Source organism: Echiichthys vipera (assembly GCF_963691815.1).
Source record: "Echiichthys vipera genome assembly, chromosome: 1".
Classification (NCBI taxonomy): domain Eukaryota; kingdom Metazoa; phylum Chordata; class Actinopteri; order Perciformes; family Trachinidae; genus Echiichthys; species Echiichthys vipera.
Genome location: NC_139826.1, coordinates 38,640,501 through 38,668,260, shown reverse-complemented (window position 1 = coordinate 38,668,260; position 27,760 = coordinate 38,640,501). Strand labels below are relative to the sequence as shown.

The following is a 27,760-nucleotide window of genomic DNA, read 5'->3' as shown; positions in this document are numbered from 1 at the left end:
GCAGGTTAAAGCACCTCAGCTCAGTTCATCTGCATTTTGAGTCAAGAAGATGTTTTAGTGTGATTAAAGAGCTTTAAAGTAAAAGTGCGTCGTTTCAAACATCAGTGCAAATGCAGTCAAAGCAGTAAAAGTGAAGCTTGAATCATTCTGGTCTGATTCATTCACGTCCTTCTGGATTCACAGTCGCAACAAATCACTGATGAAATGATGTTTGTTTAAATGAGGCTTGAAACGCTCGTTTGGCTCCAGATGATGTTGTGAAATTGAATCGTCTTCTCACAAACGCTTCAAAGAAGACGATTGAATTATTATAGAAGAGGTGAAATCATTCAGAGCCGCTGTCAGTCGGCAAGAGTCAGAGAAATACGGAGCCGCCCCCAAAGACTGAGCTGCCAACAAGTGTTTTATAACTAAACACCGACGTGTTTTCAGACGTGGAGCGGGTTTGAACCGAGGCTTTGTTGTCAACGAGGAAACAAAGTGGCGCTCCTCTTCCTGGAGTGAACACAGCTTGATAACCCCTCCCTCCTCCTCCTGCTCTGAAACACAGCCAGCTCCACCCTGAACTCCACTTATTTCCTTGTTCCCTCCCCTTCAGATCTACACTTTGACAATGGGTGGAACCAACATGGTGGTGACGTGCAGGAGCTGACAGGCCCCGCTCACTGCACACACACATGTTGTTGAGATCAGAGCTCAGACTAGTTTCACTGCTGAGGAAGAGAAACTCACACAGGCGTTGGCACTGAGAGGTGAAATGGCGCAGAGAGGAGTTCAGCTGGACCGGGAAACCTTCTCTTGTTCCATCTGTCTGGATCTACTGAAGGACCCGGTGACTACTCCCTGTGGACACAGCTACTGCATGAACTGTATTAAAAGCCACTGGGATGAAGAGGAGGGGAAGAAAACACACAGCTGCCCTCAGTGCAGGCAGAGCTTCACACCGAGGCCTGCCCTGCTGAAAAACACCATGTTAGCAGTTTTAGTGGAGGAACTGAAGAAGACTGGACTCCAAGCTGCTCCTGATGATCACTGCTATGCTGGACCTGAGGATGTGGGATGTGATGTCTGCACTGGGAGGAAACTGAAGGCCCTCAAGTCCTGTCTCGTCTGTCTGGTCTCTTATTGTGAGGAACACCTGCAGCTTCATTACAACGTAGCTGCTTTAAAGAAACACAAGCTGGTGGAGCCCTCCAAGAGGCTGCAGGAGAACATCTGCTCTCGTCACGATGAGGTGCTGAAGCTGTTCTGCCGTACTGATCAGCAGTGTATCTGTCTTGTGTGCGTTATGGACGAACACAAAGGCCACGACACAGTCTCAGCTGCAGCAGAAAGGAGCCAGAGGCAGAGCGAGCTGGAGGGGAGTCGACTAAACATCCAGCAGAGGATCCAGGACAGAGAGAAAGATGTGAAGCTGCTTCAGCAGCAGGTGGAGGCCATCAACCGCTCTGCTGATAAAGCAGCGGAGGACAGCGAGAAGAGCTTCAGCCGGCTGATCCGTCTCATGAAGAAAAGACGCTCCGATGTGAAGCAGCAGGTCAGATCCCAGCAGGAAACTGAAGTGAGTCGAGTCAAAGAGCTTCAGGAGGAGCTGGAGCAGGAGATCACTGAGCTGAAGAGGAAAGACGCTGCGCTGGAACAACTCTCACACACAGAGGATCACACCCAGTTTCTCCACAGCTACACCTCACTGTCTCCACTCACTGAATCTACATCCAGCTTCAAGATCCGTCCTCTGAGACACTTTGAGGACGTGACGGCGGCTGTGTCAGAAGTCACAGAGAAACTACAGGACGTCCTGAGAGAGAAATGGACAAACGTCTCACTGACTGGGACTGAAGTGGATGTTTTACTGTCAGATCCACGAGCAGAGCCCAAGACCAGAGCTGACTTCTTAAGATACTCACGTGAAATCACACTGGATCCAAACACAGCAAACAAACGTCTGTTATTATCTGAGGGGAACAGAAAAGCAACACGGATGAGTGAAGAACAGTCTTATTCTGATCACACAGACAGATTCATTAATTATCTTCCTCAGGTCCTGAGTAGAGAGAGTCTGACTGGACGTTGGTTCTGGGAGGTGGAGTGGAGACGAGCAGTTTCTGTAGCAGTCGCATACAAGAATATGAGCAGAGCAGAGAGATTTGGATTAAATGACAAATCTTGGAGGTTAGAGTGTTACAACAACAGTTATAACTTTTATCACAACAAAGTCGACACTCCCGTCTCAGGTCCTGGGTCCTCCAGAGTCGGAGTGTACCTGGATCACAGTGCAGGTGTTCTGTCCTTCTACAGCGTCTCTGAAACCATGACTCTCCTCCACAGAGTCCAGACCACATTCACTCAGCCTCTCTATGCTGGACTTGGTATTTATGTAAACTGTGCTGCTGAGTTGTGTAAAGTCAAATAGTCAGAAGTCATTTAATGGTTAAATCCTCAAACTTATTTCGTCCCCACGTTTGTCGCTGAGAGCTGATTTTTCTTTCCACGTCTCGGCCGCACACAGATCAGCTGTCACTCACACGTAGTGGGCGGGACTTTGACGTCTTGTCATTAAGTTGTGGTGTAAATGTTTGAGTGTCTTTAGGTGGCGCTCCTTCCTGCGTGTGTTTAGCCACGGAGCCTATCACTGCTCATGGGGATGGAAAAGGAAACGTGTGTGTGCTCTAAATGTCTGATGAATATCTGATTCTATGGATGCATTTGTATGTTGTTGTTTCTTTGTTTGTCACACGTACGAATGAGGCTCTGGGATTGATGCTAAAGTGTAATAATCCAGATTATAATGAGGGAGGAAATCCTGATTCTTCTCTGTTCCACAGCTGAGATTCTGCTCAAACATGTTGATTGTGTGGATGAAGTGTTCCTGAAATCATTGAGTCATTTCACTTTACTGATGGGACGTGTGAACAAACTGAAGCTTTATCAAGAAATAAACGTCAACACACTCTTTTCTCCTCTTTGTTGTTTCAATAACATATAATCAGATAATGTTGGAATATAAACAGCTGCAAAAGAAACTAATGAAACATGCTGTACAGTAATTATGCTCTTTCATTAGATATTTAATTAATAAATATAGACATCATTTAAAAATATGCCTATGAAATAAACATGACTGCAAAATTAATCTTTAATTAAATAAATAAAATCCTGTTTAATTTCCCCTTTTATTCACTAATTATTTATTTTAATTATATTTTTAAATTATTTATTAATTCATTTATTTTAATAATGTAGTAGCAGATTAAATTAGATGTTATTGTGATAATTAATAAACATAATTGTTAAAGCTCATTAAACCAGATGTACATGAATAAAGTGCTGAAATAAAAAATAAAAAAACAGGTTTGATTTTTTTCTATTTCATTAAATATTCAATAATTAAATATAGATATAAATAATTTAAAAATATGCCTATGAAATAAATAAAGATAGTAAAAAGATGGAAAACCACCACAAAAAGATGCAAAATGACATAAAATAGATGCAAAACCACCACAAAAAGATGCAAAATGACTAAAAATAGATGCAAAACCACCACAAAAAGATGCAAAATGACTAAAAATAGATGCAAAACCACCACAAAAAGATGCAAGATGACTAAAAATAGATGCAAAACCACCACAAAAAGATGCAAAATGGCTAAAAAATAAATGCAAAACCACCACAAAAAGATGCAAAATGACTTAAAATAGATGCAAAACCACCACAAAAAGATGCAAAATGACTAAAAATAGGTGCAAAACCACCACAAAAAGATGCAAAACGACTAAAAATAGATGCAAAACCACCATAAAAAGATACAAAATGACTAAAAATAGATGCAAAACCACCAAAAAAAGATGCAAAATGAATAAAAATAGATGCAAAACCACCACAAAAGATGCAAAATGATTAAAAATAGATGCAAAACCACCATAAAAAGATACAAAATGACTAAAAATAGATGCAAAACCACCAAAAAAAGATGCAAAATGAATAAAAATAGATGCAAAACCACCACAAAAGATGCAAAATGATTAAAAATAGATACAAAACCACCATAAAAAGATACAAAATGACTAAAAATAAATGCAAAACCACCACAAAAAGATGCAAAATGACTAAAAATAGATGCAAAACCATCACAAAAAGATGCAAAATGACTAAAAATAGATGCAAAAACAACCACAAAAAGATGCAGAATGACTAAAAATAAATGCAAAACCACCACAAAAAGATGCAAAATGACTTAAAATAGATGCAAAACCAGCACAAAAAGATGCAAAATGACTAAAAATAGGTGCAAAACCACCACAAAAAGATGCAAAACGACTAAAAATAGATGCAAAACCACCATAAAAAGATACAAAATGACTAAAAATAGATGCAAAACCACCATAAAAAGATACAAAATGACTAAAAATAGATGCAAAACCACCAAAAAAAGATGCAAAATGAATAAAAATAGATGCAAAACCACCACAAAAGATGCAAAATGATTAAAAATAGATACAAAACCACCACAAAAAGATGCAAAATGACTAAAAACAGATGCAAAACCACCACAAAAAGATGCAAAATGACTAAAAACAGATGCAAAACCACCACAAAAAGATGCAAAATGACTAAAAACAGATGCAAAACCACCACAAATAGATGCAAAATGACTAAAAATAGATGCAAAACCACCAAAAAAAGATGCAAAATGACTAAAAATAGATGTAAAACCACCACAAGAAGATGCAAAATGACTAAAAATAGATGTAAAACCACCACAAATAGATGCAAAATGACTAAAAATAGATGCAAAACCACCAAAAAAAGATGCAAAATGACTAAAAATAGATGTAAAACCACCACAAGAAGATGCAAAATGACTAAAAATAGATGTAAAACCACCACAACAAGATGCAAAATGACTAAAAATACATGCAAAACCACCACAAAAAGATGCAAAATGACTAAAAACAGATGCAAAACCACCACAAAAAGATGCAAAATGACTAAAAACAGATGCAAAACCACCACAAAAAGATGCAAAATGACTAAAAATAGATTCAAAACTACCACAAAAAGATGCAAAATGACTAAAAATAGATGCAAAACCACCACAAAAAGATGCAAAATGACTAAAAATAGATGCAAAACTATCACAAAAAGATGCAAAATGACTAAAAATAGATGCAAAACCACAATAAAAAAATGCAAAATGACTGAAAACAGATGCAAAACCCCCAGAAAAAGATGCTTAATGACTGAAAACAGATGCAAAACCACCACAAAAAGATGCAAAATGATTAAAAACAGATGCAAAACCAGCACAAAAAGATGCAAAATGACTAAAAATAAATGCAAAACCACCACAAAAAGATGCAAAATGACTAAAAATAGATGCAAAACCACCACAAAAAGATGCAAAATGACTTAAAATAGATGCAAATTTGAGGCGCTTTCATCTTCTTACACATCAGAGTAATATTTCACTTATTTGACTTTATTACATTTATTTAAAGAGCTGTAGTAACTTTTCAAATGAAGATGAACGTCATTAAAGTTGACATGTTAACACATCAATAAAAACACGGTGTAACAGTCACAGGAGCAGGATGAGCACCTTTACTTTGACACTTGAAGCACGTTCTGTTGCTAATGTTGTAAACAGCAGCAGCAGCAGCAGCAGCAGAGGTCACGTTATAACCGTCACTTTCACTTCCCCGTCACTTTCCTCCGCAGCGTTTCTGAGAACTGTGAAAAAGTCTTTCACATTAAATCTGTGTGTGCTTCAGAATTCTGGCTCTGAGATCAAACACGAGTTCATGAGGAAACAACAGGAAGTGACGTTAAAAAGAAGCTTTTTTCCTGATCTGTGAGCTTCAGGAAGTCCCGTTATTAGATGTGTTGATATTAGGGCGTCCATTGTTTCAAGGATGTCATTCTAAATGAATAACACATTTTCTTATCTGCTCTAAATGAACACAGAACAGATGAAGGATTTATCAGTCCATGAATCTGTCCGTTGGCCATTTGGGCTTCAGGAAACTGTGGACATTTATAGAACAAGGACGGATTACAGAACGGACCTATCAGGATGCTGAATGACCACAAGTGCACACGAAACAACCAGAAACGACCACAGAGAGACAAAAAATGACTACAGGGATGCAAAACCACCACGAAGAGATGCTAAATGACTAAAAATAGATGCAAAACCACCACGAAGAGATGCTAAATGACTGAAAACAGATGCAAAACCACCACAAAAAGATGCATAATGTCTAAAAATAGATGCAAAACCACCACGAAGAGATGCTAAATGACCAAAAATAGATGCAAAACCACCACAAAAAGATGCTAAATGACTGAAAACAGATGCAAAACCACCACAAAAAGATGCATAATGTCTAAAAATAGATGCAAAACCACCAAAAAAAGATGGTAAATGACTGAAAACAGATGCAAAACCACCACAAAAAGATGCAAAATGACTGAAAATAGATGTAAAACCACCACAAAAAGATGCAAAAGGACTAAAAATAGATGCAAAACTACCACAAAAAGATGCAAAAGGACTAAATAGATGCAAAACCACCACAAAAAGATGCAAAATGACTAAAAATAGATGCAAAACCACCACAAAAACATGCAAAATGACTAAAAATAGATGCAAAACTACCACAAAAAGATGCAAAATGACTAAAAATAGATGCAAAACCACCACAAAAACATGCAAAATGACTAAAAATAGATGCAAAAACCACCACAAAAAGATGCAAAATGACAAAAAATAGATGCAAAACTACCACAAAAAGATGCAAAAGGACTAAATAGATGCAAAACCAGCACAAAAAGATGCAAAATGACTAAAAATAGATCCAAAACCACCACAAAAACATGCAAAATGACTAAAAATAGATGCAAAACTACCACAAAAAGATGCAAAAGGACTAAAAAGATGAAAAACCACCACAAGAAGATGCAAAATGACTAAAAATAGATGCAAAACCACCACAAAAAGATGCAAAAGGACTAAATAGATGAAAAACCACCACAAGAAGATGCAAAATGACTAAAAATAGATGCAAAACCACCACAAAAAGATGCAAAAGGACTAAATAGATGCAAAACCACCACAAAAAGATGCAAAATGACTAAAAATAGATGCAAAACCACCACAAAAACATGCAAAATGACTAAAAATAGATGCAAAACTACCACAAAAAGATGCAAAATGACTAAAAATAGATGCAAAACCACCACAAAAAGATGCAAAATGACTAAAAATAGATGCAAAACCACCACAAAAAGATGCAAAATGACTAAAAATAGATGAAAAACTACCACAAAAAGATGCAAAAGGACTAAATAGATGCAAAACCAGCACAAAAAGATGCAAAATGACTAAAAATAGATCCAAAACCACCACAAAAACATGCAAAATGACTAAAAATAGATGCAAAACTACCACAAAAAGATGCAAAAGGACTAAATAGATGAAAAACCACCACAAGAAGATGCAAAATGACTAAAAATAGATGCAAAACCATCACAAAAAGATGCAAAATGACTAAAAATAGATGCAAAACCACCACAAAAAGATGCAAAATGACTAAAAATAGATCCAAAACCACCACAAAAACATGCAAAATGACTAAAAAAAGATGCAAAACCACCACAAAAAGATGCAAAAGGACTAAATAGATGAAAAACCACCACAAGAAGATGCAAAATGACTAAAAATAGATGCAAAACCAGCACAAAAAGATGCAAAATGACTAAAAATAGATCCAAAACCACCACAAAAACATGCAAAATGACTAAAAAAAGATGCAAAACCACCACAAAAAGATGCAAAAGGACTAAATAGATGAAAAACCACCACAAGAAGATGCAAAATGACTAAAAATAGATGCAAAACCATCACAAAAAGATGCAAAATGACTAAAAATAGATGCAAAACCACCACAAAAAGATGCAAAATGACTAAAAATAGATGCAAAACAACCACAAAAAGATGCAAAATGACTAAAAATAGATGCAAAACCACCACTAAAAGATGCAAAATGTCTAAAAATAGATGCAAAACCACCACAAAAGATGCAAAATGACTAAAAATTTATGCAAAACCACCACAAAAAGATGCAAAATGACTAAAAATAGATGCAAAACCACCACAAAAAGATGCAAAATAACTAAAAATAGATGCAAAACCACCACAAAAAGATGCAGAATGAATAAAAATCGATGCAAAACCACCACAAAAAGATGCAGAATGACTAAAAATAGATGCAAAACCACCACAAAAAGATGCAAAATGACTAAAAATAGATGCAAAACCACCACAAAAAGATGCAAAATGACTAAAAATAGATGCAAAACCATCACTAAAAGATGCAAAATGTCTAAAAATAGATGCAAAACCACCACAAAAAGATGCAAAATGGCTAAAAAATAAATGCAAAACCACCACAAAAAGATGCAAAATGACTAAAAATAGATGCAAAACCATCACAGAAAGATGCAAAATGACTAAAAATAGATGCAAAACCACCACAAAAAGATGCAAAATGACTAAAAATTGATGCAAAACCACCACAAAAAGATGCAAAATGACTAAAAATAGATGCAAAACTTCCACAAAAAGACGCAAAATGACTAAAAATAACATTTTGAGTTAGGTGAGCTAAGGAAGTTGAGTTATTTACACTAACATTTAAGTTGTTCCCATTTAAAATAATTGGTCTAATCGACTGATCCGAAACCCAAAAAGCAGTTTGGTCACTTGATATTTTCAGTTCAGCCAATAATATTTTTTGTTCTAACAAAGAAATTGAAGTTGTGTGAACTCGATACGTAGTTGAGGTGACATTATATTACAAGTCCGACCAACAAACATGTATTTCTACATTAGTTTCTCGTACCATGAAGCTTAAGTTGTTCCAGCTGAGACCATTAGTTCAATCCACATCACACTTTAAGGCAGCCAGGTAACTCTTCAGGTCAAAGTTGACCACACTAACCATCTTAAGTTTGATCAATGCCTTCAAACTGTATTATATGTCAGGTCAACTAAATCCCCTATTTTCTAAAATGACTGTGGAATACATAAAGAAATTACTTTTGTCACAAAATATTCATTTGAACACAACACTGCAAATTTCTAAAACCATGTAAACGTATAAAGACTGAGCTGTCCATGACGTGAACTGAGTCAGGTCCCTTTGAACAGCTACAAACCGTCCAAATGTGGTAAAACATGTGTGGTCCCACCTGTGTTTATCCAGACGATATCTAGAGATGTCATTTCTCTGCTGAGCTGCATAATTAGTGGGGTTACAATAACGATTTGACTTAAATGCAACATTTGTATTTACACAACGCAGAGAAGGCAGCCATACTGAAGCATGCAAACGCAGGCCAGGCTCTGTGTGGATCAAACCGTTTGCTGCAGAATCCTGTTTTTGAGAACTTTGGATGAGCATGGTGCTCTGCCAACATCCATGACACCTTTCTGGACCACCTCAAAGCTGTACTTCAGTCCCTTTGGATAGTCGATGTTGAGACTATACAGGGGGCCAATTAGGATAGCAAACGCGTTTGGAACACTTTTTAGCTCACGGATGACAACTTTGTCCTCCAGTATCACTGCAACATCCAGAGTGTCTGCGATCATGTCACCATCATCAGATTGTGCGGTCATGAAGAGAGAAGGCCTACACTGACACCTCTTGCCACTTCGTTCTCCGAATCTGCCGCCTGGAGACAGAAGGTCTCATCTCATCTTCAGTCTCTTATCCGGGGTCGAGTGTCAGGGGGCAGCAGCTTTAGCAGGGGACCCCAAACTTCCCTTTCCCAGGCCACATTAACCAGCTCTAACTGGGGGATCCTGAGGCGTTCCCAGGCCAGTGTGGAGATCTAATCTCTCCACCTGGTCCTGGGTCTTCCCCGAGGCCTCCTCCCAGCTGGACGTGCCTGGAACACCTCCCTAGGGAGGCGCCCAGGGTTCATCCTTACCAGATGATCCTGAACCACCTCAACTGGCTCCTTTCAACACAAAGGAGCAGCGGCTCTACTCCGAGTTCCTCACGGATGCTGAACTTCTCCCCCTCTCTCTAAGGGAGACTCCAGACCCCCTCCTGAGGAAACACATTTCAGACACTTGGACCTGGACCTGGTTCTTTGGGTCCTGACCCAGCTTTCATGACCACAGCTCTCTGTGTCAATCAGAACTGGTGTAGAGACGTGATGGTCAGGGAGAGTCTTTGTGCCCCGGACCTTGACCTTCTCTCTGTTTAGCTTAGGCCCTTTTGTTTACCAAGGGAATTCACTCAGTTGTTTGTCACACTGGTAAATATTCACCCCAACGCTAATATGGATAATGCTGTTGGGGCTATCACTCGCACAGGGCTACAGCTACAAGCTCTATCGCCAGACGCTCCTAGCTTCATTATGGGTGACTTTAATAACTGTAAACCAGGGAAACACCTGGGGAACTTTTACCAGTATGTGACGTGTGCGACTAGACTTACTAAGTGCCTGGATCTGAGTTATGGTTCCAGAAAAGGGGCTTATAAGTCCCTCCGGAGAGCTTCACTGGGTGCGTCAGACCACAACACTGTTTATTTGGTCCCGTCCTACAAACCGGTCCTGAAGAGACACAAACCGGAATGAAGATTAGTTCAGTTCAGTTCAGTTCAGTTTATTTTCAGACATTTCAGACAAAGACATTTCATGACAAACACAAAAAATAAATGTATAAGGTCTGAAAAAAGGGAACAGGCAGAAGCTAAAGCTGATAACGCCGTCCCTTTATAACACATAAACGTAGGTCGCTGCTACACACAGGTCAGAAAGAAAATGTCTAATAATGAATTTATTGCTGCTGTCAGCGAAACACAATCAGCATATGTTTGAATCATGTTCCTCTTGAGCACAGTTTTAAAGTCAATTAATGTTCTGCAGTCTTTTAAATCTACGGCCAAATCATCCAAACATTCACTCCAACAACAGAAACACATGTTTGCGTTTGTTCTAACACTGGGCTTTTTTAGCACGTCTCGCCCTCTCAGCAGATCGGTACTTTCCCTTTCCTGGAACAGGTTCTGGATCAAAATGGGGAATTGATTATTCTTTATTTTAAACATAAATTGTGCCGTTCAAAAGTAAACTAAGTCCTTAAATTTCAAGGCTTTTTTTGGGATGAAAAGTGTATTTGTGTGTTCCCTATATCCAGCTTTATTTATAAGTGGCATTGCCCTTTTTTGGATCAAACTGACTGGTTTGGTGTTAGTTAGACTTAGACTTAGACTAACTTTATTGTCATTCACACACATTTTCATGTATACAAACGAAATTCCGTTGCAAGGCTCCAGAAACCACCAAAAAATATACAATATAAAAAGTAAATATAAAATATAAAAGGAGGCAAGATATAGACATATCTACAACAAATAAAATATAAAATAAAATATAAAATAAAATAAAAAATAATATAGCATCTAAGTTGACAGAGTTGACAGCTGTTTGAAGTGAGTATTAGCAGCAGAATATTAAGTATAAATAATAAATAAACAGTGAACGGTGAATATAAACAGAGAGTAACAGAATGGAATGAGGTAGTGCATAGTGTCCAAGTGAAGTGACGCAGTGTCCAGTAAAGTGACGAGTGAGTGTGTGTGTGTGTGTGTGTGTGGGGGGGGGGTTATTTGGAGTTTAAAAGTCTTATTGCGTGGGGGATGAAGCTGTTGTGGAGTCTGGATGTTCTGCTCTTGAAGCTGCTGAACCTCTTACCAGAGGGCAGCAGGGAGAACAGAACATGATGGGGGTGAGAGGGGTCCTTGATGATGGACTCTGCCCTGGTCAGGCAGCGTCTGCGTGCAGTCTCGTGGATAGCAGGAAGAGCTGTACAGATGATACCCTCCGCTGTTCTCACCACTCTTTCTACACGTTTCCAGTCTGAGGCGTTGCAGGCCCCAGACCAGACAGAGATGCAGCTGGTTAAAATGCTCTCTATTGTCCCTTTGTAGAAGGTGGTGAGAATGGGAGGGGGAACGAATGCTCTTCTCATCCGACGCAGAAAGTGCAGACGCTGCTGTGCTCTCTTCACGAGAGCAGAGGTGTGAAGGGACCAGGTCAAAGTGTCGGTGATCTGCACCCCCAGGAATCTGGTGCTACTGACCATACATAGTTTGGTACGTGTGTCCCCACACCTCCAGACCATAGGTCATGTAGATTAGTTCCGGTCTGGACGGAGGAGTGTGAAAGAACTTCTCTGGAGTCCTCAGTGTTTCTCAAATCATGTCTTTACTAAATACTGCATGCATACAGGAGAGACATCATACCAACAGCCGGGTCTCCAACCATCTCTGCCTGTCTTCAAGTCACTTCAACATTTATACAGTTACATCAAAGCTCCTTACAGACACAAGGACATCAAAGTAACCAAAAACACCCTACCCAATGTTTATGACCCCAGTGGATGTTATCAGTGTTTTACCACCACTGAATGTCACCATTTGCAAACCCCTGTGACTCCTATCCACAACCCCCCCAGCAGTCATTCACAGCTTGACTATTATGGGATTTACATCATAGATAAATAAAGAGTTACAAAAAAAAGTTAGGTCAATCTTTGGTTATTTCTCACAGGAGTCTATCGGACGTCTCCAGGATTGTTACGATTGCACGGACTGGGACTTGTTAAAAAAGTCGTGGATGAAATGACTGAGACGGTCTCTGATTATGTTACATTTTGTGAGGAGCTATGTATCCATAAAAAATCAATCTCCATTTCCCCTAACAATCAGCCATGGGTCTCAAAATCAGTCAAAAACGCGATCAACAAGAGAAACATCAGTGTTAATACAGGTGATATGGATTCATGTGAGGAGCTACAGAAGCAGGTCAGCAAATCAATAAAACTTGCCAAGCAGCAAAATAAGGACAGGGTGGAGAACCTGTTCAGCACTGGCAGCGCACGCCCTGCATGGGAGGGGTTGAATTCCTGGCTGGGGACGCAGCCTCATAAGACAAACATGTCCTTAGATATGAAGTCTGATCACCACCTGGCAAATGAACTAAATATGTATTCAAACCGTTTGAATGACCATGATTTTAGCCATGAACATTTTGAGTCAAGAAGATGTTTTAGTGTGATTAAAGAGCTTTAAAGTAAAAGTGCGTCGTTTCAAACATCAGTGCAAATGCAGTCAAAGCAGTCAAAGTGAAGCTTGAATCATTTTGGTCTGATTCATTCACGTCCTTCTGGATTCACAGTCGCAACAAATCACTGATGAAATGATGTTTGTTTAAATGAGGCTTGAAACGCTCGTTTGGCTCCAGATGATGTTGTGAAATTGAATCGTCTTCTCACAAACGCTTCAAAGAAGACGATTGAATTATTATAGAAGAGGTGAAATCATTCAGAGCCGCTGTCAGTCGGCAAGAGTCAGAGAAATACGGAGCCGCCCCCAAAGACTGAGCTGCCAACAAGTGTTTTATAACTAAACACCGACGTGTTTTCAGACGTGGAGCGGGTTTGAACCGAGGCTTTGTTGTCAACGAGGAAACAAAGTGGCGCTCCTCTTCCTGGAGTGAACACAGCTTGATAACCCCTCCCTCCTCCTCCTGCTCTGAAACACAGCCAGCTCCACTCTGAACTCCACTTATTTCCTTGTTCCCTCCCCTTCAGATCTACACTTTGAAAATGGGTGGAACCAACATGGTGGTGACGTGCAGGAGCTGACAGGCCCCACTCACTGCACACACACCTGTTGTTGAGATCAGAGCTCAGACTAGTTTCACTGCTGAGGAAGAGAAACTCACACAGGCGTTGGCACTGAGAGGTGAAATGGCGCAGAAAGGAGTTCAGCTGGACCGGGAAACCTTCTCTTGTTCCATCTGTCTGGATCTACTGAAGGACCCGGTGACTATTCCCTGTGGACACAGCTACTGCATGAACTGTATTAAAAGCCACTGGGATGAAGAGGAGGGGAAGAAAACACACAGCTGCCCTCAGTGCAGGCAGAGCTTCACACCGAGGCCTGCCCTGCTGAAAAACACCATGTTAGCAGTTTTAGTGGAGGAACTGAAGAAGACTGGACTCCAAGCTGCTCCTGATGATCACTGCTATGCTGGACCGGAGGATGTTGGATGTGATTTCTGCACTGGGAGGAAACTGAAAGCCCTCAAGTCCTGTCTCTTCTGTCTGGTCTCTTATTGTGAGGAACACCTGCAGCCTCATTACAACGTAGCTGCTTTAAAGAAACACAAGCTGGTGGAGCCCTCCAAGAAGCTGCAGGAGAACATCTGCTCTCGTCACGATGAGGTGATGAAGATGTTCTGCCGTACTGATCAGCAGTGTATCTGCTACCTCTGCTCTGTGGACGAACACAAAGGCCACGACACAGTCTCAGCTGCAGCAGAAAGGAGCCAGAGGCAGAGAGAGCTGGAGGGGAGTCGACTAAACATCCAGCAGAGGATCCAGGACAGAGAGAAAGATGTGAAGCTGCTTCAGCAGCAGGTGGAGGCCATCAACCGCTCTGCTGATAAAGCAGCGGAGGACAGCGAGAAGAGCTTCAGCGAGCTGATCCGTCTCATGGAGAAAAGACGCTCCGATGTGAAGCAGCAGGTCAGATCCCAGCAGGAAACTGAAGTGAGTCGAGTCAAAGAGCTTCAGGAGGAGCTGGAGCAGGAGATCACTGAGCTGAAGAGGAAAGACGCTGAGCTGGAACAACTCTCACACACAGAGGATCACACCCAGTTCCTCCACAGCTACACCTCACTGTCTCCACTCACTGAATCTACATCCAGCTTCGAGATCCGTCCTCTGAGACACTTTGAGGACGTGACGGCGGCTGTGTCAGAAGTCACAGAGAAACTACAGGACGTCCTGAGAGAGAAATGGACAAACGTCTCACTGACTGGGACTGAAGTGGATGTTTTACTGTCAGATCCACGAGCAGAGCCCGAGACCAGAGCTGACTTCTTAAGATACTCACGTGAAATCACACTGGATCCAAACACAGCACACAAACGTCTGTTATTATCTGAGGGGAACAGAAAAGCAACATGCATGAGTGAACTACAGTCTTATTCTGATCACACAGACAGATTCACTGTTTATCTTCAAGTCCTGAGTAGAGAGAGTCTGACTGGACGTTGGTACTGGGAGGTGGAGAGGAGAGGAGTAGTTTCTGTAGCAGTCGCATACAAGAATATGAGCAGAGTAGAGAGATTTGGATTCAATGACAAATCTTGGAGGTTATATTGTAACAACAACAGTTATAACTTTTATCACAACAACGTCCAAACTCCCGTCTCAGGTCCTTGGTCCTCCAGAGTCGGAGTGTACCTGGATCACAGTGCAGGTGTTCTGTCCTTCTACAGCGTCTCTGAAACCATGACTCTCCTCCACAGAGTCCAGACCACATTCACTCAGCCTCTCTATGCTGGACTTGGTATTTATGTAAACTCTGCTGCTGAGTTGTGTAAAGTCAAATAGTCAGAAGTCATTTAATGGTTAAATCCTCAAACTTATTTCGTCTCCACGTTTGTCGCTGAGAGCTGATTTTTCTTTCCACGTCTCGGCTGCACACAGATCAGCTGTCACTCACACGTTGTGGGCGGGACTTTGACGTCTTGTCATTAAGTTGTGGTGTAAATGTTTGAGTGTCTTTAGGTGGCGCTCCTTCCTGCGTGTGTTTAGCCACGGAGCCTATCACTGCTCATGGGGATGGAAAAGGAAACGTGTGTGTGCTCTAAATGTCTGATGAATATCTGATTCTATGGATGCATTTGTATGTTGTTGTTTCTTTGTTTGTCACACGTACGAATGAGGCTCTGGGATTGATGCTAAAGTGTAATAATCCAGATTATAATGAGGGAGGAAATCCTGATTCTTCTCTGTTCCACAGCTGAGATTCTGCTCAAACATGTTGATTGTGTGGATGAAGTGTTCCTGAAATCATTGAGTCATTTCACTTTACTGATGGGACGTGTGAACAAACTGAAGCTTTATCAAGAAATAAACGTCAACACACTCTTTTCTCCTCTTTGTTGTTTCAATAACATATAATCAGATAATGTTGGAATATAAACAGCTGCAAAAGAAACTAATGAAACATACTGTACAGTAATTATGCTCTTTCATTAGATATTTAATAAATAAATATAGACATCATTTAAAAATATGCCTATGAAATAAACAAATATGACTGCAAAATTAATCTAGAATTAAATAAATAAAATCCTGTTTAATTTCCCCTTTTATTCACTAATTATTTATTTTAATTATATTTTTAAATTATTTATTAATTCATTTATTTTAATAATGTAGTAGCAGATTAAATTAGATGTTATTGTGATAATTAATAAACATAATTGTTAAAGCTCATTAAACCAGATGTTCATGAATAAAGTGCTGAAATAAAAACATAAAAAATATTCAATAAATAAATAAAGATATATATAATTTAAAAATACAAAACTAATCTTAATTAATTAAATACAATCCTATTTAATTTTCCATTTTATTCACTAATTATTTAGTGTTTATTAATTTATTTAGTGCTGAAATAATAAAAATATAAAAAACATTAAATAAATAAATTAATAAATAAATAAATCTTGAATTAAATAAATACAATCCTATTTAATTTCCCCTTTTAGTCAATATTTATTAATTTTAAAATGTATTCATTACTTATTTTTCTTTTTAATGTAGCAGATTAAATTAGATGTTATTGTGCTAATTAATAAACATAATTGTTAAAGCTCATTAAACCAGATGTTCATGAATAAAGTGCTGAAATAAAAACATTAAAATAAAAAAACAACGGCCAGGTTTCATGTCTCACTCTTTATTGGCGAGGTCGTCGCGGGTAAATCTCTGATAATGAAACTAAAAGTTGTTTTTAAATATCGTACACACACACACACACACACACACACACACACACACACACACACACACACACACACACACACACACACACACACACACACACACACACACACACACACACACACACACACACACACACACACACACACACACACACACACACACACACACACACACACACACACACACAGGAATCTAGGCCTCTTTGAACAAACACACCGGTGCACTCGTTCATGTCCGTCCGCTCAGCCGAGCCGTCCGTCACCGTCACGTCTCTGAATCTCTCCGGGGTTTCCCTGCGGTTCCTCCAGGGGCAGAGCGAGGGCTGTGATTGGATGCAGGTCGGGTCGGGCCGCTCACAATCGTGGCGTCTCGGTGCGCTTTAAAAACCAAAGGTGTTCTCGCCGCTGTACGCCACGTATAAAAAGCCGTCCTCGTCCTTCTCTTTCTCGTACAGCTGCCCCATCGTGATGCTGCAACATTGAGAAGACGCGGCGTCATTGTTGATGGTTGATCCCTGACGCGCCCGCGGCTTCACTTACATACAGTTACACGGTTCGGCTTAGATGTGATGAGATTCAGGGGCCTGCGCTCGATATGAGACGCTGCAGATTTAACACAGAAACAACAAAACAACAACAAATGTGGAGTTCACCGCAGCTGGAAACGCCTGGAAACGCCTGGAATTTGACTTTGGAAAGTGCATTTAAATGATTCATGATAAAAAAAACTGACATTTATTGGATCCGTCTTCTTTAAACTGATGATTTGCTGCTTTTCATCCTTTTTTTTTTTTAAATGACTGTAAATTGACTTTTTATATATTTTAATATGAAAATGATCCTCTTTAAGGTGAGCTTTTATTTTGAAATTCTCACTTGAAATTACTTCCTTAGTCAAAAAGAGAGAAGTTTATTTTTTATTTAGGAGATAAAACTCTGCATTTAAGTTATTTATCAATAAAAAACAAACATTTACTGGATCCATCTTCTGTTAATTTACATAAATATATTTATATATATATATATATATAAATATATTTATATATATATATAAATATATTTATATATATATATATATATAAATATTTATATATATATATATATAAATATATACATAAATATAAAATGTATGCTTTTATAACTTAAATTGACTTTTATAAGAGTCAATTTACAGGTTAAGGTTCCTGCATCTTTTATCTCCTACATGAAGAATAAAATATATATTTTTAAATTAAAAACACACACACACACACACGCACACGCACACACACACACACGTAATATATATTAAAGCTTCTCAAATTTGAAGATCCGCAGCTTTTCTTCAACATTTATGATTTCAAATAAAATATATTTGTGTTTTGATGGAACGAAAAATGCAAAAATGACCCAAAAATGATGTTTTATGACCCAACAAACACACTTTTCATTTAAACTGTGTGCATTAAAGCTCTGAGTCGTTTACAGCACAAGTCATTTAAAACTTCCAAACTGTCGACAGGAGCGGTTTGAGTTTAGAGAGAAAGTCCCGATTGAATCAAGAGGAACAGGAGGATTTTTAAAAACAGATGCGTCGATAAAAGGCGTGAGTTTATGGAATAATCTAGACGAGGAATTAAAAATGTGCAACTCAATTCACAAGTTCAAAAGAAAGTGAAAGTGGAAGGTGATGGACTGTAAATGCAGCAAAGGAGCAAACTTGTGTAAACCTTCAAATGTCTCAAAAGCCGACAGTGCGCCTTATAATGCGGTGCTCCTTATATATGGACCAATATTGAGCCACAACAGGTCTCCAACTACGGTGAGCAGCCGCCGACTCTATTTTCCCCCGTAGAAGAAGTAACGCGCGGTGCATGTTGAGATATACGACTGCGTGAAGCGTTCTGTTTCATTTCCATGTGTGTGTTTGTGTAAAGAGCCCAAAATGGCTCCTGTTAAGAGACACGCTCACGACGCAGAGTTTCAACTCAAGGCCATTAGTCACGCAGCAGAACACGGGAATAGAGCAGCAGCCAGAGAGTTGAACATGAACCAATCAATGGTGCGGAAGTGGAGGAAGCAACAAGACGACCTCCCCTGACTGTTGTGTTGACGTTCCCTTTAGTGCAGCTCCATCTAATGGATGCAGAACGTAACCCCAGCCTCGACTGTAGCATCTGTTCTATGCGCCTTATAATGTGGTGCAGCTTATATATGAAAAAAGTTTCACAATAAGACGTTCACTGAAGGTGCGCCTGATAGTGCGGAAGATACGGTATGTTTGTATTATTTTTTTACAGTTAAAATGATGCCAATAACAAGTTTTAAGGTATAATAATCTGGAGCTTTGGCCGACGCCTTTACGGTCTACGGAACATGATTTGATGCTTAATTCTTTATTATTTCCGTCTAATTTGAAGTTTGACATTGTAATGAAATGAAAATATATACGTATTATTATGAGTCCTGTCCCCGGTCCTGGTGCCAACCCCTCCCCAGCGTCCCGCCCCTGACCTGGACTGCGGCACCGTCTTGTCCACGAACAGGAAGATGGCCTTCTCCGAGGGCAGCTGGATGCGTTTCCTGATGATCCACATGAACTGAGCCACCGTGATGTCGGAGGGGACCAGGTACTTCCTCTTGTCGATGTCCACAATCTGTGACCCCGACACTTTCTCCACAATCACCTGGGAAATCACACAGACGCCGCCGGTTACCGACCGGTTACGCCACTCATGGTGAAAGCAAGCTGGAAGGCGACGGCGGGTTCACTCACCGGGACTCGGTCAGGGTACTTGTTGCGGATTTTGGCCGATTCTATGCACCGATGTTCTGTGAAGAAGAAGAAGGACTTTTATTTCAACCGCAAGGGAAATTCAATTGTTCCACTTTGTTATTATTGTACAGGTCACACACACACACACACACGCACGCACGCACGCACGCACGCACGCACGCAAAACCACCACAAAAAGATGCAAAATGACTAAAAATAGATGCAAAACCAGCACAAAAAGATGCAAAATGACTAAAAATAGATGCAAAACCACCACAAAAAGATGCAAAATGACTAAAAATAGATGCAAAACCACCACAAAAAGATGCAAAATGACTAAAAATAGATGCAAAACCACCCCCAAAAGATGCAAAATGACTAAAAATAGATGCAAACCCACCACAAAAAGATGCTAAATGACTAAAAATAGATGCAAAACAACCACAAAAAGATGCAAAATGACTAAAAATAGATGCAAAACAACCACAAAAAGATGCAAAATGACTAAAAATAGATGCAAAACCAGCACAAAAAGATGCAAAATGACTAAAAATAGATGCAAAACCACCACAAAAAGATGCAAAATGACTAAAAATAGATGCAAAACCACCACAAAAAGATGCAAAATGACTAAAAATAGATGCAAACCCACCACAAAAAGATGCTAAATGACTAAAAATAGATGCAAAACAACCACAAAAAGATGCAAAATGACTAAAAATAGATGCAAAACCACCACAAAAAGATGCTAAATGACTAAAAATAGATGCAAAACCAGCACAAAAAGATGCAAAATGACTAAAAATAGATGCAAAACCAGCACAAAAAGATGATAAATATGCCTGTCTAACCTTATTTTATACTTATAAGTGCTTTCATTTTTATTGTTTGTAAATAAATGTGTCTAACCTTATTTTATTTTTATAATAAGTGATTTACTTTATATTTTTTATTATGTGGAAACACTTTGCACCGTTTGAGGAGGAAGCAATTTCTTTGTGCTTTAAAAATGCCAATAAAGTTTTTGAAGCGCAGGGGCTTCTGGGTAATGTAGTCTCACACGGACAACAACAACAACACTGGGTTCTGCCTGTTCTCATTAGTTTGTTTCTCTTGTGTTTTATCACAATAACTTTTAGAATGCAAACTTAAATAATTGTTATTTATTTCTTTATTTATTTTTGGCTTTTTGTCATAAAATGAATTAATGCATTCATACAAATCATTTCTTTATTAATACATCTATGCATCATTTTTAGTCATTTTGTATCTTTTTGTGGTGGTTTTGCATCTATTTTTAGTAATTTTGCATCTTTTTGTGGTTTAAAGACAATATCCTAAAGTTACTCAGGTTGACTGGCATTTATGACTCTTTACTGAAGAATAAACTTTAAATAATTGCATTAAAAGACCAAAAAAACATGCGAAGTAAAGCCAGACAGGAGGCCTGAACAAAACAACTTTTGCAGAACAAAAGGCCTCAGTTTGTAACAGGTGGATAAAAGTAAAACTATAATATTTAGCAACATAAACATACACATGTTAATTAACATCCAGACTGTAACTCAGTGCAGAATAAAGGCTTTTACAGCTTAAAGCCTGGATCCAGGTCGACATCAGGGGTGAAACACAGACAAAAGACGGTTATTTAATCAGCTACACAACAAACAAACACAGACTAAAAGTTTTTGTCATTTTGCATCTTTTTGTGGTAGTTTTGCATCTATTTTTAGTCATTTTGCATCTTTTTGTGGTGGTTTTGCATCTATTTTTTAGACTTTTAGCATCTTTTTGTGGTCGTTTTGCATCTATTTTTAGACATTTAGCATCTTTTGTGGGTGTTTTGCATCTATTTTTAATCATTTTGCATCTTTTTGTGGTGGTTTTGCATCTATTTTTAATCATTTTGCATCTTTTTATGGTAGTTTTGCATCTATTTTTAGTCATTTTGCATCTTTTTGTGGTGGTTTTGCATCTATTTTTAATCATTTTGCATCTTTTTATGGTAGTTTTGCATCTATTTTTAGTCATTTTGCATCTTTTTGTGGTGGTTTTGCATCTATTTTTAGACATTTAGCATCTTTTGGGGGTGTTTTGCATCTATTTTTAGACATTTAGCATCTTTTGTGGGTGTTTTGCATCTATTTCTAATCATTTTGCATCTTTTTATGGTAGTTTTGCATCTATTTTTAGACATTTAGCATCTTTTGTGGGTGTTTTGCATCTATTTTTAATCATTTTGCATCTTTTTATGGTAGTTTTGCATCTATTTTTAGTCATTTTGCATCTTTTTGTGGTGGTTTTGCATCTATTTTTAATCATTTTGCATCTTTTTATGGTAGTTTTGCATCTATTTTTAGTCATTTTGCATCTTTTTGTGGTGGTTTTGCATCTATTTTTTAGACATTTAGCATCTTTTTGTGGTGGTTTTGCATCTATTTTTAGACATTTAGCATCTTTTGTGGGTGTTTTGCATCTATTTCTAATCATTTTGCATCTTTTTATGGTAGTTTTGCATCTATTTTTAGACATTTAGCATCTTTTGTGGGTGTTTTGCATCTATTTTTTTATCATTTTGTATCTTTTTGTGGTAGTTTTGCATCTATTTTTAATCATTTTGCATCTTTTTGTAGTGGTTTTGCATCTATTTTTAGACATTTAGCATCTTTTTGTGGGTGTTTTGCATCTATTTTTAGACATTTTGCATCTTTTTGTGGTGGTTTTGCATCTATTTTTAGTCATTTTGCATCTTTTTGTGGTGGTTTTGCATCTATTTTTAGACATTTAGCATCTTTTTGTGCTGGTTTTGCGTCTATTTTTAGACATTTAGCATCTTTTTGTAGGTGTTTTGCATCTATTTTGGTCATTTTGCATCTTTTTGTGGTTGTTTTGCATGTATTTTTGGTAATTTTGCATCTTTCTGTGGGTGTTTTGCATCTATTTTTAGTCATTTAGCATCTTTTTATGGTGGTTTTGCATCTATTTTTAGTCATTTAGCATCTTTTTGTGGGTGTTTTGCATCTATTTTTGGTAATTTTGCATCTTTTTGTGGGGGTTTTGAATCTTTTTGTTGGTGTTTTGCATCTATTTCAGGGGTGAAACACAGACAAAAGACGATTATTCAACCAGCTACACAACAAATAAACATCAGCCTTGAAGTGGAAACAACATGGCGGACTTTTGCATAAGCTGACATTAATATTAACCGCTGTTTTTTGGGTATTTCTTAAATATTATGTGGAAGCAGAAAAAGCCCGAAGGACAGGCCGGTGTTTGTGTATCCGTGCCTACTTTTGAAAGGTTTTTACTCAACATTAAAGACATGTATGTCCTCCTGTAGCTGAATATATTACTTAGCTTAAAACAAGTCAACTGCGTGAGTTTAACCGTTAGTGAGCAGCTCCATCTTCCCTCCCTTACCCAAGGAGTGATCCTCTTTGAACATCCATTTCATGTTTCCGGACTCTTTGTCACTCGATGCGGAGAGGTTATAACCGACTCAAGTTATGAATTTAAAGGTCGGGAGGAGAAAGAAAACAAGTATATGTCTTTAAAGCGGGACGTTTAAGTGTTTAAATGGCGGTTAAAGGTGAAGGAACAGCCGCCGCTCTCGACGCCTCCGAGCAAAAACAACAACAAACAGACAAACGGCTCCAGCCTGCTGCTAACGGCTAACCGTGACGTCACAGCGGACTGTTCCATTCCGCCGCACGGACAGAGGGGGGGGGGATGCGGAAGAGAGGGGTGCGTCAGAAAATACATTTATTTCTTTACCACGCTGCTTTTTATTTATTTTTAATTTTATTTTTGAAATCCAACATTTATATTGTGAGTCTTTAAATGAGCGTAAAATATGTCAACAGCGGCGCCATCAACACTTGGAGAGCAAACCACAAACAACGCCCCCCCCCCCCCCCCCCCCCCCCACGTCCTCTTCCCTTTTTGTGGCTTTTTTGGTCTTTTTTAATTTTATTTAATTTTATTTATTTATTTATTTATTTTTGTTTTTCATTTTTTGTTTTTTCTGATTTTTCTTTGCTTTTCTGATTTTATTTATTTTTTGGCTTTTCTGATTTTATTTATTTTTGGGGGGCTTTCCTGTTTATTTTGCTTTTTATTTATTTTTTTTGCTTTTCTGATTTTTTGCCTTTTTGTTTTTTCTATTCTGTATTTTTGGGCTTTTTTATTTTTTATTTTTTATTTTTTTGGCTTTTTGGGGATTTTTCTGTTGTTTTTTTGACATAAAATAGGTAAAAACATTAATACAAATCATTCATTTATTTATTCGTTTATCTATGCATATATTTATTTATACATCTATGCATCTATTTTTAGTAATTCTGCATCTTTTTGTGGTGGTTTTGCATCTATTTTTTGTCATTTTGCATCTTTTTGTGGTGGTTTTGCATCTATTTTTAGTCATTTTGCATCTTTTTGTGGTGGTTTTGCATCTATTTTTAGTCATTTTGCATCTTTTTGTGGTGGTTTTGCATCTATTTTTAGTCATTTTGCATCTTTTTGTGGTGGTTTTGCATCTATTTTAAGTCATTTTGCATCTTTTTGTGCTGGTATTGCATCTATTTTTAGTCATTTTGCATCTTTTTGTGGTGGTTTTGCATCTGTTTTTAGACATTTTGCATCTTTTTGTGCTGGTATTGCATCTATTTTTAGTCATTTTGCATCTTTTTGTGGTGGTTTTGCATCTGTTTTTAGACATTTTGCATCTATTTTGAGTCTTTTTGTGGTGGTTTTGCAGCGACACCATCTTTTCTAAGACTCCCTTCGAATAAGGAAGAACTCACGAGTGTCATGTGTACAAAGTAGACAAACAAGAACAAAAGAAAAGTACTTTTTACACAATGAGGTGAAGTCCCTTCAAGGTCACAGGTCACAGTTTACGAGAAGATAGATAAATTAAATGTACTTTTACAAAACAGTTGAAGGTGTGCTCAGCTTGAGTAAAGACATACTGAACTAAAAGCAGCTTTTTATTGAATTGAATTTATTTACAGTGCCAAATCATGACAAAAGTTATCCCAGGACACTTTGCAGAGAAGGTAAAGACCACACTCGAGTCGTTGTTATTTAAAATGCTTTATTTCAGCGTCAGTAAACATAAAGCAAGTTTAAAATCCCACATGTTTAAAAGTGATATTGAAACGTGACAACAGAGAGGTTCTAGTTCCTACAGGTTGGTTTTTATTGATCGGCGGGCGGAGGAGCTCGGATCTGGTCGTCGGGCGGCAGCGGTTTCCCCAGATGGTGCCCCGTGGTGATGCCGTACGGCTGCGACTCTCGCTCCTTCTTCACTTTGGGCCGCAGCATGAAGCCGCCCTTAAAGCTCAGGTCAAAGAGCTCGCAGGGGGCGAAGGTCAAAGGCTTCTCCGCCAGCAGTCCTTTTAGTCGGGCTCGCCAGCCGTCGAGCATGGCGGTGCGCACGGCGGCGGAACAGTGAGCCGGACTCCAGAATATCTGAGGGGCGAGAACCTGAAACCCACAGAAGTGCAGAGTGCCGTTCTGAAAGAAACACAAACACAAGTTAACAAACCGTCCGCCAACGCAGAAGACTTGGTAGTTTCTATTCTACTCCGCCTACACATTTTTGAGCAATCATCACCAAATTTGGTGCAGAACATCTCTGGAACCCTTTGCGCTACTGCAACCACACTTGGTGCACGTGTGTAGCTATGACGTCTGGGTGTTCACGGCAAATTTGGTGCCATTTGGTCAAAAGGTGGCGCTGTAGCAGCCCCGTCGATCCATAAGGGAAGGAATCTGTGCGTGTACAGTATGCATGTCTGACTGTCCTTCACGTATCTCCAGAACCGTTCATCCGATCGGTTTCACACTTGGCGGTCGTTTCCCCGAGGACCCGAAGAAGTTCAGTGTCGAGTGTGAAGTCGATCGCATGAGCGGTTCTCGAGAACGCTGCAAGCAAATACTTCCGGAGTACCAGAAACCTTCACGTTCTGAATGGACAGCACTTTGTGTGTCTTCCTTGAAAAGCGTTCGATAAAATGATAATTGTTTGTGTTTTCTGTGGTGTGATGGGGATTAAAAGCATCATCTGAGTGTGGGGGTCTCACCTGCAGAGGCCACAGTGTGACGTTGATGTCCCCGTTGATGCCATCGGGGTGAAACATGGTCTGTGTCGCTCCGGTGGTGAAAGACAACATCGCTTTCTTATCCTACAAGGAAAAAAAAGAAATACACTTTTTTTAAATCCAGCAGCACGATGAGAGGAAACATTGAACAGTTTAGTCTCTATTAACTTTTTATCAACAACTATGACGCCTTCTGCTGTATCAACATTATGCATTTACATTTACATTGTAATTGACGTTAAAGTAAAACATGGAAGTTATAAGTGCTGACTAATACTGTACTTTGTCTTATAAATCATTATTAAAGGTTGATATAACTGCTCAAGTCAAGTGTTCCCAAATGAGAATGTGTTATATATATATATGTATATATATACATATACATATATATACATATATATATATAGAGAGAGAGAGAAAAATAGATGCAAAACCACCACAAAAAGATGCAAAATAACTAAAAATAGATGCAAAATGACTAAAAATAGATGCAAAACCACCACAAAAAGATGCAAAATTATTAAAATAGATGCAAAACCACCACAAAAAGATGCAAAATTATTAAAATAGATGCAAAATCACCACAAAAAGATGCAAAATGACTAAAAATTGATGCAAAACCACCACAAAAAGATGCAAAATAACTAAAAATAGATGCAAAACCACCACAAAAAGATGCAAAATGACTGAAAATAGATGCAAAACCACCACAAAAAGATGCAAAATGATTAAAAATAGATGCAAAACTACCACAAAAAGATGCAAAATGACTAAAATAGATGCAAAACCACCACAAAAAGATGCAAAATTATTAAAATAGATGCAAAACCACCACAAAAAGATGCAAAATTATTAAAATAGATGCAAAACCACCACAAAAAGATGCAAAATGACTAAAAATTGATGCAAAACCACCACAAAAAGATGCAAAATAACTAAAAATAGATGCAAAACCACCACAAAAAGATGCAAAATGACTGAAAATAGATGCAAAACCACCACAAAAAGATGCAAAATGATTAAAAATAGATGCAAAACTACCACAAAAAGATGCAAAATGACTAAAATAGATGCAAAACCACCACAAAAAGATGCAAAATTATTAAAATAGATGCAAAACCACCACAAAAAGATGCAAAATTATTAAAATAGATGCAAAACCACCACAAAAAGATGCAAAATGACTAAAAATTGATGCAAAACCACCACAAAAAGATGCAAAATTACTAAAAATAGATGCAAAACCACCACAAAAAGATGCAAAATAACTAAAAATAGATGCAAAACCACCACAAAAAGATGCAAAATGACTAAAAATAGATGCAAAACCACCACAAAAAGATGCAAAATGAATGAAAATAGATGCAAAACCACCACAAAAAGATGCAAAATGACTAAAAATAGATGCAAAATCACCACAAAAAGATGCAAAATGACTAAAAATAGATGCAAAACCACCACAAAAAGATGCAAAATGACTAAAAATAGATGCAAAATCACCACAAAAAGATGCAAAATGACTAAAAATAGATGCAAAACCACCAGAAAAGATGCAAAATGACTAAAAATAGATGCAAAACCACCACAAAAAGATGTAAAATGACTAAAAATAGATGCAAAACCAGCACAAAAAGATGCAAAATGACTAAAAATAGATGCAAAACCAGCACAAAAAGATGCAAAATGACTGAAAATGGGATAAACACCTCGCCCATTAGAGCTTCTTTGATCGTATTCTGATCGTGTGTGTTGGTTAAAGGACCACGCGGCTCAGGGCCGGACACTGACCTTGAACACGCCGTTGTCGTACATCTTCTCCAGGGAGAAAGCGAAGCCTTGCGTGAGCACGCGGTCCATCCAGCCCTTCATGATGGCCGGCACACTGAACCAGTACAGAGGGAACTGTGCAGGACACAGTCCACAGGGTCACACGTGCACACACACACACACACACACACACACACACACACACACAGTTTATCATAGATACACGATGTGTTTCTTACCTACT

The 27,760-nt window shown here is 38.5% G+C and overlaps 3 protein-coding genes across 3 annotated transcripts in view; 1 reads left to right on the top strand and 2 right to left on the bottom strand.

The window, feature by feature from the left end:
• Positions 1–677: 677 nt before the first annotated feature.
• LOC310952211 (uncharacterized protein) lies at positions 678–15,487 on the top strand (the record flags this gene model as incomplete). The annotated part of the gene is given in 4 exon segments (XM_083920746.1): positions 678–738; positions 741–2,404; positions 13,770–13,815; positions 13,818–15,487. Coding segments are annotated over 4 exon segments (3,441 nt in total).
• Positions 15,488–16,853: 1,366 nt separating this feature from the next.
• On the bottom strand, positions 16,854–23,322 carry LOC310947481 (gamma-aminobutyric acid receptor-associated protein-like 2). Its single transcript, XM_083914296.1, has 4 exons — positions 23,066–23,322; positions 19,646–19,701; positions 19,384–19,556; positions 16,854–17,361 (listed from the first exon to the last, which is right to left on the bottom strand). The coding sequence occupies exons 1-4, from the start codon at positions 23,097–23,099 to the stop codon at positions 17,271–17,273; spliced, it is 354 nt and encodes a 117-aa protein (XP_083770422.1). The 5' UTR covers positions 23,100–23,322; the 3' UTR covers positions 16,854–17,270.
• A 1,462-nt stretch (positions 23,323–24,784) lies between these two features.
• Positions 24,785–27,760, bottom strand: part of nqo1 (NAD(P)H dehydrogenase, quinone 1) — a 12,110-nt gene continuing 9,134 nt past the window's right edge. The window contains exons 4-6 of the mRNA XM_083915757.1: positions 27,538–27,651; positions 25,732–25,833; positions 24,785–25,162 (exon numbers count right to left, since the gene is read on the bottom strand). Of these exons, the coding sequence (XP_083771883.1) occupies positions 24,845–25,162; positions 25,732–25,833; positions 27,538–27,651 (534 nt within the window). The 3' untranslated portion in view covers positions 24,785–24,844. The remainder of the gene's footprint in view (positions 25,163–25,731; positions 25,834–27,537; positions 27,652–27,760) is intronic.